This window comes from Pelmatolapia mariae, linkage group LG14, assembly GCF_036321145.2.
Source record: "Pelmatolapia mariae isolate MD_Pm_ZW linkage group LG14, Pm_UMD_F_2, whole genome shotgun sequence".
NCBI classification, from domain to species: Eukaryota; Metazoa; Chordata; class Actinopteri; order Cichliformes; family Cichlidae; genus Pelmatolapia; species Pelmatolapia mariae.
Genome location: NC_086239.1, coordinates 38,527,044 through 38,543,152, shown reverse-complemented (window position 1 = coordinate 38,543,152; position 16,109 = coordinate 38,527,044). Strand labels below are relative to the sequence as shown.

At 43.4% G+C, this 16,109-nt stretch overlaps 1 protein-coding gene across 1 annotated transcript; it reads left to right on the top strand.

Moving 5' to 3' along the window:
* Nucleotides 1-340: 340 nt before the first annotated feature.
* si:ch211-137a8.2 (uncharacterized protein LOC777613 homolog) lies at nucleotides 341-14,634 on the top strand. Its single transcript, XM_063492623.1, has 13 exons — nucleotides 341-564; nucleotides 896-1,046; nucleotides 2,692-2,874; nucleotides 2,949-3,083; nucleotides 3,172-3,366; nucleotides 5,172-5,286; nucleotides 5,441-5,539; nucleotides 5,661-5,743; nucleotides 7,276-7,347; nucleotides 8,578-8,808; nucleotides 11,872-12,030; nucleotides 12,187-12,242; nucleotides 14,430-14,634. The coding sequence occupies exons 1-13, from the start codon at nucleotides 341-343 to the stop codon at nucleotides 14,632-14,634; spliced, it is 1,908 nt and encodes a 635-aa protein (XP_063348693.1).
* Nucleotides 14,635-16,109: the final 1,475 nt, after the last annotated feature.

Below are 16,109 nucleotides of genomic sequence, written 5' to 3'. Positions count from 1 at the left end.
TTTGTTTAGTCATTGAATATAGTAACTCCATAACTTGGCTATAGAGTGAAGAAAATAATTATTTGATCCCCCTGCTGAATTTAAGTTTTCTCAGAATATAATGAATTAATTTTGTTTTTATATTAATGGACAGGGACAGAATATCAACCAAAAATCCAGAAAAACACAAACTGACCCAGAGTTGGATCAGCAGAAGAGCACGGAGGGGTGGTTGGCAGTGGTTAGTGTAACCAATATTGTTGCCATGTATCATGTGTTAGGCATATGTAATGTCTCTGAATTAATGTGAATTCTAATCAGTGGCGTCTTCTCCATCAGGTAAAGGTCACATGATGTTGAAATGCCTGGCATAGACCTGCCCACCTCGGAACGCCACAGCAGCATCACCCCAAACCCTGAAGGAAGTGATATTGTACCCGGAGATGAAGTGAGTGACACGGAGCACCTCCTGGATCTGTACCAGTGCCGGCTTCCTCTCCGCTCGTCTCCAGCGGAGCTAAAGGAGGAAATGCAGCGAGTCGACAGCAGCTGGAGCCAAGATGGAGACCTGCAGGACTGTGGACAGTGAGTGTCCTTCAGCTGATAATCAGACCTGAGTATTTAGGAAAACAGATGATAGATTTTTAAGAGTGGCTGTGCATCTACTCTGCAGCATTTTTTCAGCTGAGGTCACTTTTACCTCAAAGTTTGAAAGAAGTTGGAAAATATATACTTTCAAAAGTACCAACTTTATTTTTCTGAATGGATAGAAACTATATATTCTAAAAAAATAAGTGAACTGCTTGGTAATTCTGAACGATGAATTTGCACTGCTGACTAATAACAGCACAGTTACACTTTTCTCAGGTTTCTTGTTCAGCTTGAAAACGTCTCACTTTGTGCATATTTCTGCCAGGTTGGAGAGGAGATGGCTGCTCTGGCATGAGTTTATGAAGGAGTACGACCACTTGGATGCTTGGCTGAGATTGGCCGAGGAGGCCGTCTCTTCCCCAAACTCCGTCCACGTTACCTACCAGACCGCCAAGGAGGAAATGAAGAAGTTTGAGGTGGGGAAAAAGAAATAACTTAAACAGAAACTGAAATCTAAACTTGGCTTCAGGTGTTTTAACATCACGGGGATTACAGTAACCAGCAACGATCTCTTTCACCTTGGGTTGATCTGTATTTTTGTTGTGCACTGAATCTCTTTTGTTGTCTCTCTGTGACAGAATTGATGTTTGAGGTCTGTGTTTGTGTTCAGGCACTCGCACAAATTAAAACCTGGGTCAGAGCAAAGCTGGGCCAAAGTTCAGCACGTGGTTAAAGTTGTAATCCAGCCAGGGTGTAAATATCACTCAGCAGCCAGTCGTAAAGCTGAAGCAGGCAGCATCAACACATAAATCTACTCATGCTGCCGGCTTAAATAACAAGACCACCTCTGACCGAAAAGCTGTAGATTCTTCTTGTTTGCACAAATTAATTCAGGTTCACACTAATGTGTCTGCAGCTCCAACAAAATGAGGAAGAGGAGGAGGAGAAACACAATTAGACTGAATTAGAATTTGATGGAAAAGGAGGACAAGGAGAAGGAAGAGAATTGGGAGAATGAGCATCTTTATGCATCTCTATGATGTCATTGAGGTTTCCTTTCATTAATACGATCCTCTCACAAAGAAAGACGCCCCTAATGTAGTTCACCTACTTCCTGTATTAACCTCCTAAGACCCGAACTTTCATGGCATTTTTAATTTCTCTTTGCTGTTTGGACTGATTGGGACCTGATGAATGTAAAAACAAAGGATTGCATGATTTTTTTTTTTTTTTTTAAATTTATTTATTTATTTATTTTTAATCTGATTTTTGTTTCTGAGAAAATTGAGATCCACATATGATGATATGACACTGGCAGTATAATGTCCTCGTAAGTGGATATCAGGCCCTTGTAGAGCAAAATTAGGTAGTTTGGTCTAGACAACCCAAAATGTGATGTCCACATATGTGGACGCCAGGTCCTCGGAGGTTAAATACTGGTTTGCAAAATGTTCTGGAACGCCACTGATCAGGTGTGTATAGTGCATCTGCAGGTAAATGAACATCAAATCTCTAAAACGGATTAAAATATGTATTATACTTTCAGTCTTAAGACCATATGTTGTATATTTATCATCCTTGTAATAAAACCCATGTCAGCCTTTGGTTTATGGACTTTGCATTTTGAAGCTTTAACATTTGCTTTATTGCTATGTTGGTTTTTGTGAGCCACTCGGGACCATATTAGGACGAGAGATCAGAATCTGGAGTCGTGCACACTATAGTTTTACTAAGTGTGTATCTATAAGATTTCTACAACAGATCCAAGTTGTGCCTTGAGAACAGGAAAGTCGTCTGCATAGAGGAGAACTTTAATAGCAGGCTTGTACAAAGTGAGGCTTTGTGCTCACATTTGCTACAAACACTCGTTTTAATTCCTTCACCCTGTTTTGATGCACAATTTAGTTGAAATCAGGCAGAAACGGGACTTTTATAGTGTGTGAACTGGTTGTATATCGCATAGATTTGATTTGGGTTTCATTCTTTCTGGAAGACAACAGTCGCAGGCTCGTCCAAGTTTTCCAAATATAAGAATATCTCCACGTGATCAAGCCTGGATTTGGGAAACCAAAAAACATCTGCACCTCCTGCTTCAGATGCACTTTGTGTTTGTGTGTTCAGAGGCTGCGGCGAGAGGCGGGGCCTCGCCTCATCCAGCTGGACAGCCTGACCCGGAGGAATCGAACACTAACTCGGCTCTTCCAGGGTACCATGCAGGCTCGGCTGCTGGCATCGGCGAGGGAGTGCGGCCGCCGCTGGGATGACGTGAACGCCAGACTGCAGTCCATCACAGGCCAACTGCAGGTATGCGAGTCAGACCTTCTGAGGAGGGTTTCACTCTCTCTCTTCTTTATAGTTGACTCTTCCCTCTCTCTCAGCTCCTTGTCTCAGAGTGGGAGGGGTTTGATGCACAAAGGGAGGAGCTTGCAGTTTGGTTGGCTGACATGGATGTACGCCTGATTGAGGTTGAGCAGCTGACAGGAAACACCTGTGAAAAACTGAGACAGCTGCAGGTGTGGGCTTGTTTTGAAGTGACACATCAGTTTCTTTCTGCATGTTTTTACTTTGTTATTCATTTTATTTCATCTTTTTTATGCGTAGTCATTTCAGGAGTGCGTATGCGAGAATTCGGGGCGTGTGAACGCCCTGCTGCAGCGCGGCGAAGCGTTGATCCAGCACAGTGTGCCTTCTGACGCTCAGCACGTCGAGAGCCAGCTGCTGGAGCTGCTGCAGCATTGCAGCCACGTCTACAACAACATTGGACGAACACACACCCGGCTGCTCAGCATGAGACTGGTATACACACACACACACACACACACACACACACACACACACACACACACAGTAATCAAAGCGTGTCTCAGGTAATTAATATAGTGTTTGATTTTTGTGCTTTTAGACATTTAAGAACATGTCAGGATCTGAAGTAATCACACTTATCATTCATTTGGTGTTTGTGCATCTTGTCAGCATGAGTCTGGTAACCTGAGGGCACAAAACAGACAAACAGTGTGTCAAACAAATACCTGTTTGATTTTAAACTCTTGAAAGTAAAATTCAACTTCTCTACAGCTTCCCAATAGGATAGAACAGAATAGAATAGCTCTTTACTGTCATTCTACATGTACAACGATAGCACCACACCAACTGCGCCGGAATAAAATATAAATGGTAGACATCAGGAATAAATAACATGCAGGAGAATTGTGTATAATCAACAGGAATATGTTCAAAAATGATAAAGGCACACATCAGAGAACCAGATGCAAAGTGCTCTGAGGTAGTGCAAAGAAAAGACTTGACCTCACAGGTGAGATCAGCAGAGGTGTGGGTGGGGGCCCTGTTTATGATGAGAGAGGAGTGGACCCGTCTGTGCCTCATGAAGTCCAGGATGAGTTTATAATGCTTAAAAGACATTCAGCTTCAGGTTAGTGGGAATATTCAGAACTTGACGGATGAGGTTTTTTGTACTCCTTCCTTCCTTCCTTCCTTCCTTCCTTCCTTGGGATGATGCCAAGGCATTCCCAGTCTACCCCTTCTCCGTGTCCTGGGTCTGTCCCAGGGTCTTCTCCCAGTGGATGATGCCCAGAACATTTTACACAGGAGTCATCCTGGTCAGATACCTGAACTACTTCAACTGGTTCCTTTCGATGATGAGGATTAGTGGATCGCCTCTTGGCCCCTCCCAGAGTTCCTCATCCCATCCCTGAGGCTGAGCCCAAACACCCTTGGGTAGAATCTCATTTCTCTTGCTTTTATCCACCACCTCATTCTTTCTATCACCACTGAAGGCTTGTGGCCATTGCCCAGTAGACTGGCTTTGCTCTTCAATCTCTGGCTTCACTCACAGAGAAGAACCCAAAATACGTTTCCATTTGTGGGAGCAACTCACTCCTGACACTCCCCTCTTTCCACCAGAGAACTATGCCCTCAGACTTTGAGGCGCTAATCTTCATTCAATCTGCTCCAACCTCGGCAGCCACCTGACGAAGCCAAGAAAACCATCATCCCCAAGAAGCAGAGACGGGATCCTGAGACCACTGAACCGGACACCCACTTAACCCTCGGATTGGTTACAAGAAGCTTTCTGGTTCCTGTTTTCATCATGCTGACAATTCAGGGTTAGTTTGCATGCAGGTAACAGGTCTCTGAGGAACGGAGTGAATATACTGGCATCAGTTGTCGTTTTTTATTTTAGCTTCCTATTGTTTGTGAGCAAGGTTTCTTTAATTTTTCTTTTTTGTCATCATCTAAGCCTCCATGTTTTGGCCTTTCTTACATCAAGCCCCTCTTTGTTTCTTTGGCCCAGATTTACTGGCTGCATCTGAAACATGGACCATCTTTCCCAGAAGCCGTGTCTGCAGGCAGTAGCTCCCAGATTGAGGAATCCTGAATGGACTATCCAGATATTCCAGTCATAGAGATACATAATAGTAAAAACTCGGGCGTATTAAGGACTTAATGTTGTGGTCTGACATGAGTGCTCCAGTAACTGAGTACTGTGATAAAGTCTGAAGTCAAGCTTCAAAAACATGCACATCAACCAAACCCCAGCACTCATAAATATCCTCTTCCTCCTCCCCATCCTCTTCCTCCAGGTGTTTGAGGACGACTGCATTCTGTCCCAGGCTACAGACTCTGGTTGTCCTTCGGAGAGTCTTTTAGAAGATGAGGGAACAGCTGAAAAGCAAAATGTGGACCTCCCCGCATCTTCAAACCATCCTAAAGGTAAACCAACATCTCTGACCTGAAGGAGTCGATTTGATCAGTTACTCACAAAAGGATTAAGATCAAAACCTCTCATCTGCCTCCTCCTCCTCAGACTCTCCCTCACCCATTCACCATCCTCCTCCTCCATCCTCTCCTACCCATGAGCACCTGGGGCTGGAGTGGGACCCGTCAGTTGACATTGGACGCTCCGTCTCCCGTGACGACGCCGACTCATCGTATTTCAGTGCCAGCACAGGTAAGAAGCGACAGAACAGATGCCTCACCTTACACGGGAAAACCTCCTTAAGAAATCTAAGGTGGCGCACCGTGAGAATGCAGATTTATTCTGTCAACAGGATTTTCTTTTTTTTCTGCAGGTCTGAAGAGGTGGAGCTACCTGAGTTCCTTTGACTCTCGGTCTGACATCAGCGCCGACATCAGGAACCAGGAGGGAGACTTGGTGAGTTAAAATCTTTTTAGGTGTTCTAACATTGATCCATTTCCACAGGTTAGTAGAAAAAAATCTTGATTGTGATCTGCAGTGAACCCCGCAGACTTCCTGCTGCACAAACTCTTGGAAATATTCCACTTCTGCCGCCCATTTGTCAGTGTCCTTTTATTTACTTTGTTACTCCGTGCTTCTCTTTCAAAGGATGGGAATCGGCCGACTGCGGTGACTTCACTGTAATTTGTTATTGATCAAACTATTACAGAGTCAATAGTTCATCTATATTTTGGTGTTAGTGATAGAGGATGCTGTGATACATTTATTCTGTTCCGTCAAACATACCGTAAACTTCAATTTTCTAATTTGACGCGCACAAAGTGGCACAAAAGTGGAAGCAGCTAGTCCGTTACCGGCCTCTAAGGACAGACAGGACTGGATTCTGAAGTAAAAATCTGGTTCCAGTTTCCGAGCCCTGGACTGCAGTGATGAGTGGTTTTCTCATTTGAAATCATCATTTGTTATTTTTGTCACCAGTTAACGAGTTTTAAATCGCAGAGATTGTTTCACTCTAAAAAGCTGACTGTAGCCGAGAGAGCCAAAAAAGTCAACGTTTGCTGTTACGATACCACCAAGATTCTCACAATTAAACAAATGAGTGGTCCTGGAATCGAACCCTGGGGAACACCTTTAGTTCCATTATGGTAGAAGTGATTCCTTCTGCCTGCGCACACTCAGATCTGTATGACAGGCGATTGTCAAACCATCCAGCAGTGTTTGATTTGTTCTCCGGTTTAAGAGTATTTAGTCCGTTGTGCCAGACGCCTTAGCTCGATCGAAAAAACCACATTGTTTTTGTTTGTGTGTTTTTGTTTTTTGAATGGATATAGTCATTTATTTCTCTTGAGGTTCTGAAAAAAGACATCACTTGGTTATTTTAGTCAATGAAATGGCTACAAAACCTCCCATCTCTCCCTCCATCACAACATCCACCAAACTGTAGTCTGGAGCACACCGTGATGATATAAACCAGCAAAACGTTGATGTTGGAAAACCTTTTCTTGCAAGACCTCTGCATGAAATTAAAGCCAGTCTTTGTGGCGTTTGGCCTCCTAATTTCGTTGTTTACTCTCCTCTTGGTTGTTCTGCTCTGACCCAGATGCTGCATGGCCCAGAGGCCTGTCTGCCTGCCTGCCTCTGTCTCACTCACACAGTCATTGATGTTCAGATACAGCGGCTCTCTAAAAACGTTCCCCATCAGCGGCTGAATGAGCTGGTTACAGCAGTTCACCTCCTCTTCTGCTGATTTATTGATGATGCCTGCAGAACGTGGCACCTCTGCATGTTGTCGGGTTTCCTTTTTTAGCTTTATTGTGGCGAGACGCGGCAGTGTGTTGAAAAAGCTGCTGTATGAGACAGGCAGAGGAGGAAAAAATAAGATGGGAAACAAAGGCGAGGACAGACGTTGTCAGAGAGTCTGAAGTAATTTGAATGTCCTCCTCTGGCAGCCTGTAGCTTCCTCGTTTTTGTGTATTTGTCTCTTTCAGACAGAAACGCACTGTGTCGCACTGTCGGTGAACCCCAAAGCCCAACAGGAAAGAAACAAACGAGAGGCGCACGTAAAACTGAATTAGCATCTGATTACAGCTGCAGGATCATAACAAAGACATCAAAGTTTGTGTCATCTCGCTCTGCTTTCTTATAAGCCCAGCCTCATTATTTACTGGGCTGGCGAAGACGTGATGTCAGCGTGCCGTCCCCACGGGCTCGGCTCTGCTCGGCACCACCTGCCCCGAGGACTCGGTGTGGTTGTACTTCATTAAATCTGCGACTGTGTGACCTCGTCTCTGGGTGCTCGCACGCCGCATGAATTCTGAGTGCTACTCAAAAGACGTGCCTGCAGAGTTTTGTGATCATGTCCACTATAGTCGCCACCGCTGGCTCCCTGTAAAGAGAGAATTTGTTATTTTTTCCATTTCTTGTGATTAGAAAAAGCAGCATGACTGAAAATGTTCCTGGTCATCTTTTTATACAGTTAACTCATTAAAGGTACATTTTGTGAGAGCCCTCTGCAAAGTGTAATGACGACCTGCACCACAAGGTGGCATCGTCTTAATGAACATCATGTTTACAGTACAGATAATCTTTGCATCATTTCCCACAATGTTTTAAAAAAAAAATTAAGAAAAGACATAAATGCACACGAGCTGCTATAAGATTAAAATGTAAAATAAAAAATATCGATATAAACTAAACCTTACAGTTCATGAGTTCACTACTCAAAAATAACTGATAACTTTGCATTACTTGTTACTAAAATACTTTTAGCAAAATTAAGTTACTTAATTACTTGCCAGAATAAAATAATTACATGACTGGTTACAGTACTTAAAAAGATCTAAAAACACATTTTCACATAATTACCAGTTAATATAAACCTGTAGGCTACAGTCCCACACACCAGCATAGACCCCTGTCTGCATGAGGACACACAGGATCTTTCATTTAGCTTTTATGTACAAGCACAAAGCAAAGAAGAGTTAGTGGTGAGTGGCCTGGATGCACTTTCCACTTCACCATCCTGCTTTTCCCCTTTTGTGGAACAAAATTAACCTTCTGCTTTTCTTTATTTCATGCTGTCTTCCTGTTTGTTTGCTTTTTCTACTCTAATTCTTGCTAAGCTGCTCCAGCAGATAATAAAACACGGAGGTGGGAATGAGCAGAATAACTGAAGTTTTGCAAACCTGGATGCTACTAGAATTCTGGGTTTGACTTGGAAAATAAAAAACAAGCTTTAAAACCTCACTGAGATGATTTAAACTTTTCTATAATGAACTCTCTGTCTGCAGGAATGGCTTGATCACACTCAGCCGGGCTTCTTCTCGCCTGTCGCAGACCAACAGGAAGAAGCTCTGGGCTGCAGGGACCAGTGGAAGACCTCGACTCCCGACCGACAGGACGGCGAGCCGGTTGACTTTGACGGAGGCCGCGTGCAGGCGTGGCTGAGAGTCCAGAGCGCCGCTTTGCCAGAGAGGAGCACTTCCTGTTCGAAAGAAGCGCAGACTGATGGGAGGCTGAAGGTACTGTCTTAAAAAATGCTCATGTTCAAAATCCATGGTTATACTTTCTCTGTGGTCCAAATATAACCATGAAAAACAACCGAACAGCGCGCTCGATCACTGAAGTTATCTTTATAGTTTATTCTAGTTTATTTTACAAATAACATTCTCCAAGATGCTTAAACAGTTGGTGCTGCTGCAGTTCTCACAAATCTTAAGTCATTAGAAGTTCATGAGCGGAGCTGTGCATTCAGAGCGGTTTTATTTTACATTTGTTGGGCGATCGTGGCCCAAGAGTTGGGAGTTCGCCTTGTGATCGGAAGGTTGCCGGTTCGAGCCCCGGCTTGGACAGTCTCGGTCGTTGTGTCCTTGGGCAAGACACTTCACCCGTTGCCTACTGGTGGTGGTCAGAGGGCCCGGTGGCGCCAGTGTCCGGCAGCCTCGCCTCTGTCAGTGCGCCCCAGGGTGGCTGTGGCTACAATGTAGCTTGCCATCACCAGTGTGTGAATGTGTGTGTGAATGGGTGGATGACTGAACGTGTAAAGCGCTTTGGGGTCCTTAGGGACTAGAAAAAGCGCTATACAAATACAGGCCATTTAAACGCTTCCAAAACGAAGCCGGTGCCCACGAGGTCGGCCCTTCATTTGAGAGCGTCTGTTTGTGGGAGAGAGAGAAGCAGAATGTCAGCAGAGGCAGGTCAGGAGGTTTTACACGCAGATGATATTCATGTGATGCCATGTGCTGCATGTTAATGCTCAACTCCAGGAAAACAGGTTCAGTTAAAAAAAAAAAAAAAAAAAAAAAAGTTGAGGACAGTCGGTTTGGTTTTATTCCAGATGTTCATCACAGACGACACATGAAGACTCCAAATGAAAAGCTCAAAGCACGGTGATTAGTACTGCAGATATAAACAAAACATATTAATTTAAAAAAAATAAAATGTACAATATTAAAGGATGTAGACATGCGTATGGTGTAAATTGTTTATGGAATCGCTCGGGTTGTGTAATGTTGTGGTTGTACTGCAGGGTCACAGTGAGGTCGTTATAACTGAGAGTCCAAACAGTTCTACCAGGATGACTCTCAGACTGAAAGTGAGCCGTGAGGTTGAAGAATGAAAGCCTCTGTGGTGTTTGGTCGGTGGGAGAAGTTCAGGCAGGTGTGTGGGGTCACTGCAGCTTCTGGTGGCTTTCCCGAGGCAGCGTCTGTGCTTTAGAGAGAAGCTAAACCACCGCCAGCTGCCTTCAAACGCCATTGATAAGCTCCTCCTCCTTTCTGCCTGTCGGGGGCATCAGGAGAAGCCCGGCTGATGGGTTGTGATGACAATAGCACACTCTGCTTTGTGGTTAAAAGCGGAGTTACACACTAGTACAGCTCAGCTCTAGTTCAACTTTAGTTGATATCTATGCTGATATCACACAGACATCTGTAATATCTTTTTTTGATGGATTTAGAAAGTTTTAAATTCTTTTTAAGCGAGTTTGTAGAAAATGTCTTTAATCGAAGCTGTGAGCGACGTGTCAGACGCGCAGCTTTAAACTGTTTACGCTCTCCTCGCTGACTGCCAAAAGTGAGAGTGAGCAGATTTGATAATTGTAAGCAAGAGAAGCTCTGTTGATCTCTGATTTAGTTACACAATTTCTTTTGCATGGCTCCAAACAGCTGCTGCATTAATGAGTCTGTCCTCAATCACACACACAAATCCAATTCAGCTCTTACAAATCTGTCCTGCGTGCTCACAGATGTCGAGTTGCGGCCCGACTTTGGAGAGCACAGATTTGTTTAGCGCTCACTCACGTCCGTATTTTTTACCTTGGTTTGTCCCGAGATGGTAGTCGGGTCCCCGAAGTGTGGGTGAAGAAGCAGATGTGTCCCCAGAAGCTCATTAATACAGGTTTAGACTTTACACTGACGCAGCCGCACAGTCTATATGTTCCAGTTTAAAGTTGCAGCTCACACAACAGATCCCATCAGCCTTTATTTTCCTCCCAGATTCATCCTCCTGAGTAACTGTCCTCTCCCTCCTCTCCAGGCCTCATGTTTCTCTCTCCATTTAGACTTCATTGGCCTCAGCCTTCATTTTCTCTCCCTCGCTCTCATTACTGGGGAAAAGCATCTATTTATCCTCCTCTTCCTCCGTCCCGTCTGCTGCTCCTCGGGCTGAATGAATCCATAAAGTCTTGATTTATGCATCGTCTGACTGCACTTTAACTGTCACCATAAAAACAGAGAAGCACGCCGACTTCCCACTTTCCTTCTTCCGTCTTTAGTTTCTCCTTCCCCTCGTCTTCCTCCGTCTGACTTACAGCCAGTCCACATAACTGTCCGTGCGCAGGAAATCTATAAAGATGAGGAAGAGAGGGAAGAAAGTTTGTGGATTAGTTTTTAGGGGTCAATTCAGATGACAAAGTGTTATTGTATTAGATTTCTTTATGTACTTGAATTTGAATTATGCAAATTTGATTGAGCGCGTGTTTGTGCAAAATAGCACTGGGACTTTCTAATGGAGGTTCATTACAGAAAAAACTATCGAGTGAGTGCAAAACAAATTGGAGGAGAAATTAGCTGCAAGTCCAGATCGAGAGCAGCGAAGGAGAGAATCACAAAGTTTGCAGCAGCTGCAAACTTGTGATGAAAACAGAACTGTGTGGCGTTTGTTCATGCGACAGGATATAAACTGTATATAAAAGATGGACACAGTCGTTATGAAAAAATGAGTTATAAAACAAAATCTATCCCCCGTACAGCTGTTATGAAGGAGGACATTGGCCATAGAGACCAAACAGGTGTTTGTAACCACGTGTTAACTTGGGCGTCTGTGAGGACTGATTCACTGCTGGTGCTTCTAGTGGACATTTGAGGAACTGCAGGTTTTTAGGACTTCCATATTTGCTTAATGCTTCAATCCCGATGTTGCTGCTTGCCGATCTGACAGATAAGAATGCAAATATAATCACAAAGCTCAAAAACACAGCGTCCGTGTCTGAGTTGTCGTCCATCTTTAAACATTGATCATGATTTGAGGAAGGATGAAGTAAACTCTCTCTAACATTTACATTTGTTTACCAAAATTCCCACGTTCAGATGTCGCAGTGTTACATGGATGAAAACCTCGCTGATGCATCCAACAGCAGCCATGGCTGCCACAATGACACACGGCGGCTTTCTCCTTCACCGTCAGATCACCTGAATTTAAAGGCCAGCTCTGATAGGATGAGGAACCACTATCAGTCACGAGTACAGGTGAGCTGATGGTCTTGGTTTTCAATAACAACTCTTTGTTTTTATTACTTCAAGGAGAAAATAAGCATCTGGACGTGTTGGTAGATCGTTTTAAATCTATAAAGTTATAAGCTGTTGACACTGGTGTGGATTATTGGAGGCTCTCTGTTCTTTTAGGAGGAAGAGGAGCTGTACTGCTGTGAGGAACCCGAGCGTCTCATCTCTGAACAAAGGTGAGGAAACACAGAAATCCCTCAGAGAGGAACTCGGATGCAACAGGAAACTGTCCTGTCACATATGTCCTGTTCTAACATTCTAACAGTTTGTTCAGGTCAGCAAATGTAAAAGTAATTATGAGTTCAGATTGCTGTAAATACTATATCAATGTTTTTTCTGCTGTCGGATCTGTATGATGTCACGTGGAGCAGATATGCCTAATATGATGGTTGATAACAAGAAGTCTCCCTCAGCCCAATCTTAACTGACTCATTTTTGAAGTATTAAAATATTCAATATGTGGGACACTGTGTGTCCCAAAGCCTGTTTTTAAAGAAACTGGGCTTCAAGCTACGCTTCACCTGAAAACATGCAAAAGTAGGATGATAACTGTATTGTTTTTAAAGGCTTGGAGCCATAAAATGGTTAAATATCACTCAATACTTAACTGAGAATATAAACCATGTTGGTAAGCTGGTCACATAAATATCTGACCTCTAGATTTATTATATGATTAGACAGTTGAATATAATATTTAATATTAGTATTTAAATATATTCTTTAACCTTGTTCTGTATATTTTGCTTTGATTCATTTTTACCTATTAACATTAACGCTTAAATGTAAATAAAGGAAAGCCTAAGTTAAGAAAAGAAAGTAAAATAAGCTGCATCTGATGACAGAACATGATGATAATACTTGATCGCAGAGGAGCTAAGATTTATTTCTCCGGGAAGTGATTCTTGGATTTGTTACATAAAGTTTGATGTCATGTGTGAAACAATCATAAAGTTAGAACACCGTGTCATCCGTGTAGAAATGTGATCGAGTTTGTTTCCTGATGGGAACCTTTTGTGATTTGCTCGTATTTCTGTTTAGTGGAATTAAAGCTTCTGTTTGGCTGATTAAACTGAAAGCTGATCAGCATCAGTGTGCTTCGTGTGTCCCATCAGCACGGCCTTTGTCTGTGAACTAAAGTCCCTGAAATGCTGAGACCAGATGAGGATTGTGGTGTCGCCTCAGTGTGAGGAGGCTTCTCCGGCTGCTCGACGCGTATCTCAGGCTGGTGACTGAGAGGAGATGAAGCGCTCAAACTGCCTTTATTGATGTGACTGTGTGGATATGGTGTAAAGCTCTGAGAGGTCAGGAAGAGAAGAAAACTGTTACATAAACAGTCAGTTTCCATTTGCACAGCTTTAAGACGACTCGCCTTTCTACTCAAACTTCAGATGCCCAAAGCAAATTTCTTAAAATGCTTTAATTATTCAACTTTTCATGTTTTAATTATTGATTTAGTGCCTCAATTATATTTTCTGCAGGTTTTATTTAAATGGAGTATTTCCAGGGCAGTTTCTGATGACTTTATAACTTTTTACATCTGGTGACTGTGGAGACTGTGAGCACAGTAAAGTCCCATCAGACGATGGGATGCTGTTCTCATTGAGGGATGGAGATGATCGGCAACAACGCTCAGGCAGGCTACGGAGTTTAAACAAGAAAACCTCCCCCACACCATCACACCACCAGCAGCCTGAACTGGTGCATGCATCCATCCTGTCAGTATCGCCATGTAAATGTCGCAGCAGAAATTGAGACACATCGGGAAACTTTTCTCCATCTTTTATTGTCCAGTTTTGGTGGGTCTGTGAGCTGTAGCCTCAGCTTTCTGTTCTTAGCGGACAGGAGTGGTACCCGGTGGTCTTCTGCTGCTGTGGCTCGTCTGCTTTAAGGTTTGAGATGCAGAGATGCTCTTCTACATAGTTTGGTTGTAATGACGGAGTATTTGAGTTGGTGTTGCTTCAGCTTAAAGCAGTCTGTCCTCTGACATCATCATGACACTTTCTCCCGGAGATTTTTTTCTGACCATTATCTGTAAACCTGAGTGTGTAAAATCATCTTTCTTCCTCATTCTGATGCCGAGTTTGAACTTCAGCAGGTTGTCTTAACCGCAGGGCTAAATGTGCAGAATTGCTGCCATGTTATTGATACCTAATAAAGTGGCCAATGAATCTGCATCTTGCTTCCTAATGTTATTGTTGGCAAAATCAGATTACATCAAACATGACAAACTGCAGCCCTGACTCTGTTTATCTGACATCAGCAGTTCTCCTTAAAACCTAATGGTTTTCTCAAAGTTGCACTGAGCTCCTTTAAACTACCCGGGCAGGTAAACCAAACACTAACACCTCCACCTTCCCCTCCAGTGTTCCCCGTGTGACCTCCAGCAGCAGCAGCGGGGCTGCTTCCTCGCTCTCCCCCACCCTCCTCTGCCTCCTCCTGGCTGCAGCACTGGTTCTGCTGGCCTGTCTGGCCTGGGTCTTCACGGAGCAGCCATGTCACCGCAGCAACACGATGGCCCGTACCTTCCACCTGACACTGAGATACGTCAACGGACCCCCGCCTACCTGAGTGCCAGTGGAAACGCTTTCTTGTGGCTCTTCAGGACAGAGGTTTGCAGCTCGCTGTGAGCAGTTCAAACAGCAATAACTTGAAACGAGACCAGACAAATCTGAAAACAAAACCCACCAAAAATAACAGAAAAAGGAGGAAAAACAAAAACGAACAGGTCTTCTGCTAGAAGATGGGAGAAAGTCTGTATACATGATACACAGGATGCACCAAATGTTGGAGATCTTCTCACTCTGAAGTCACATTATGTAAAAACTGTAAAAATTATATGGGAGAGGTCTATATATCCACGATGATGTGTCCTCAAACTGTGCTAATGTTAAAATGCAGCTTACAAACTGACATCCCCCCCTCACTACATGACTGTATATAATTTTGACATTTATATCAAATATTTGTAGTATTTTGTACTTCATAGTCCTTGTCTGCCCGTGACGGTACTTTCCTAATTCACTTTGTACAGTGTTGCATGTTTTACAGGAAAATGCTTTACTTTAAGTGAACATCAGCATTTGTGTCCAAGCTCATGACCGAGAGTGACGTTGACATTTTTTCTAAACCACTTCAGTCTTTAAAGACTTTAAACGGGGCCGGGTTCTATTTTTTGTGTGTAATAAGACTTTAAACCAGAAGGTGGTGCACTGAGGTAAAGACGTCCCAAAAATAGTCAAGCTAATCCGACTTATTCTGGATTCGTTAGAGTTCATCCTTCAGAATAGTTAAAAGAAAATATGATTGAAAAGATGACACAGTTTGACGGCAACAATGAAACCTTCTGGTCAATGTGCTGCCACCTTGTGGTGGAATATTTTCATTAAAATTTACAGAAGGTTTTTACAAAAAGTACCTTTTGTTATTTCTAAGGTTTCAGACTTCTGTGAGAATCAAACTGTAGAGCCCATCTTTGGCCCTGTTGGTACCTGACATCAAGCATCTCTGTTGATTTCCAAGTTCAGAGCTGTTCTCACGCACTGAGACCTGATTACTCAGACCATTTTTGAAGGTGGTCTGGGCGACACTGAAGGACCACCTACACAGCTCACAGCTCTGCTAGTCTACCGAGCTATGTGGGGTCGGGTTGCAAACTAGGACCCGTGCAGGACTCTGGCATCTGGTCTTTGCAAACATAAAGAAAATGTAGGGAGAGACATCCTGGAAGAACTGGTCCCCTCATGTTCTTGGAGCTGTGAATGCACATTAATGAGAGGTGTAAACGGGGCCTGTGGAAGTCAACATGGCGTCTTTTTAAACAGAGAGACGAGCTTTGACTGTTCTGCAGAGGTATGTGAAGCACTCTCACACATTAGAAGAAGAGAGCATGTTTTCAGTATGAAGAGCTGTTTGATGCCATGTGTGAGTCAATGTCTGAGTTCAGCACAGCTTCCTAAATGTTTGAGGAAAAAGTCATTTTCTGTTGCTGTCAGCGAGCTACATAATTATGAGATGTGTTTTTTAAAGCTTTAATGTGTTTGGCA

Coding starts and splice junctions, on each gene's coding strand:
- si:ch211-137a8.2 (XM_063492623.1), top strand. CDS start 341: ATGCCTGGCATAGACCTGCCCACCTCGGAACGCCACAGCAGCATCACC. Junction 7,348..8,577: donor GAAACAAACGAGAGGCGCAC/GTAAAACTGAAT, acceptor CTCTGTCTGCAG/GAATGGCTTGATCACACTCA. Junction 12,243..14,429: donor CGTCTCATCTCTGAACAAAG/GTGAGGAAACAC, acceptor CTTCCCCTCCAG/TGTTCCCCGTGTGACCTCCA.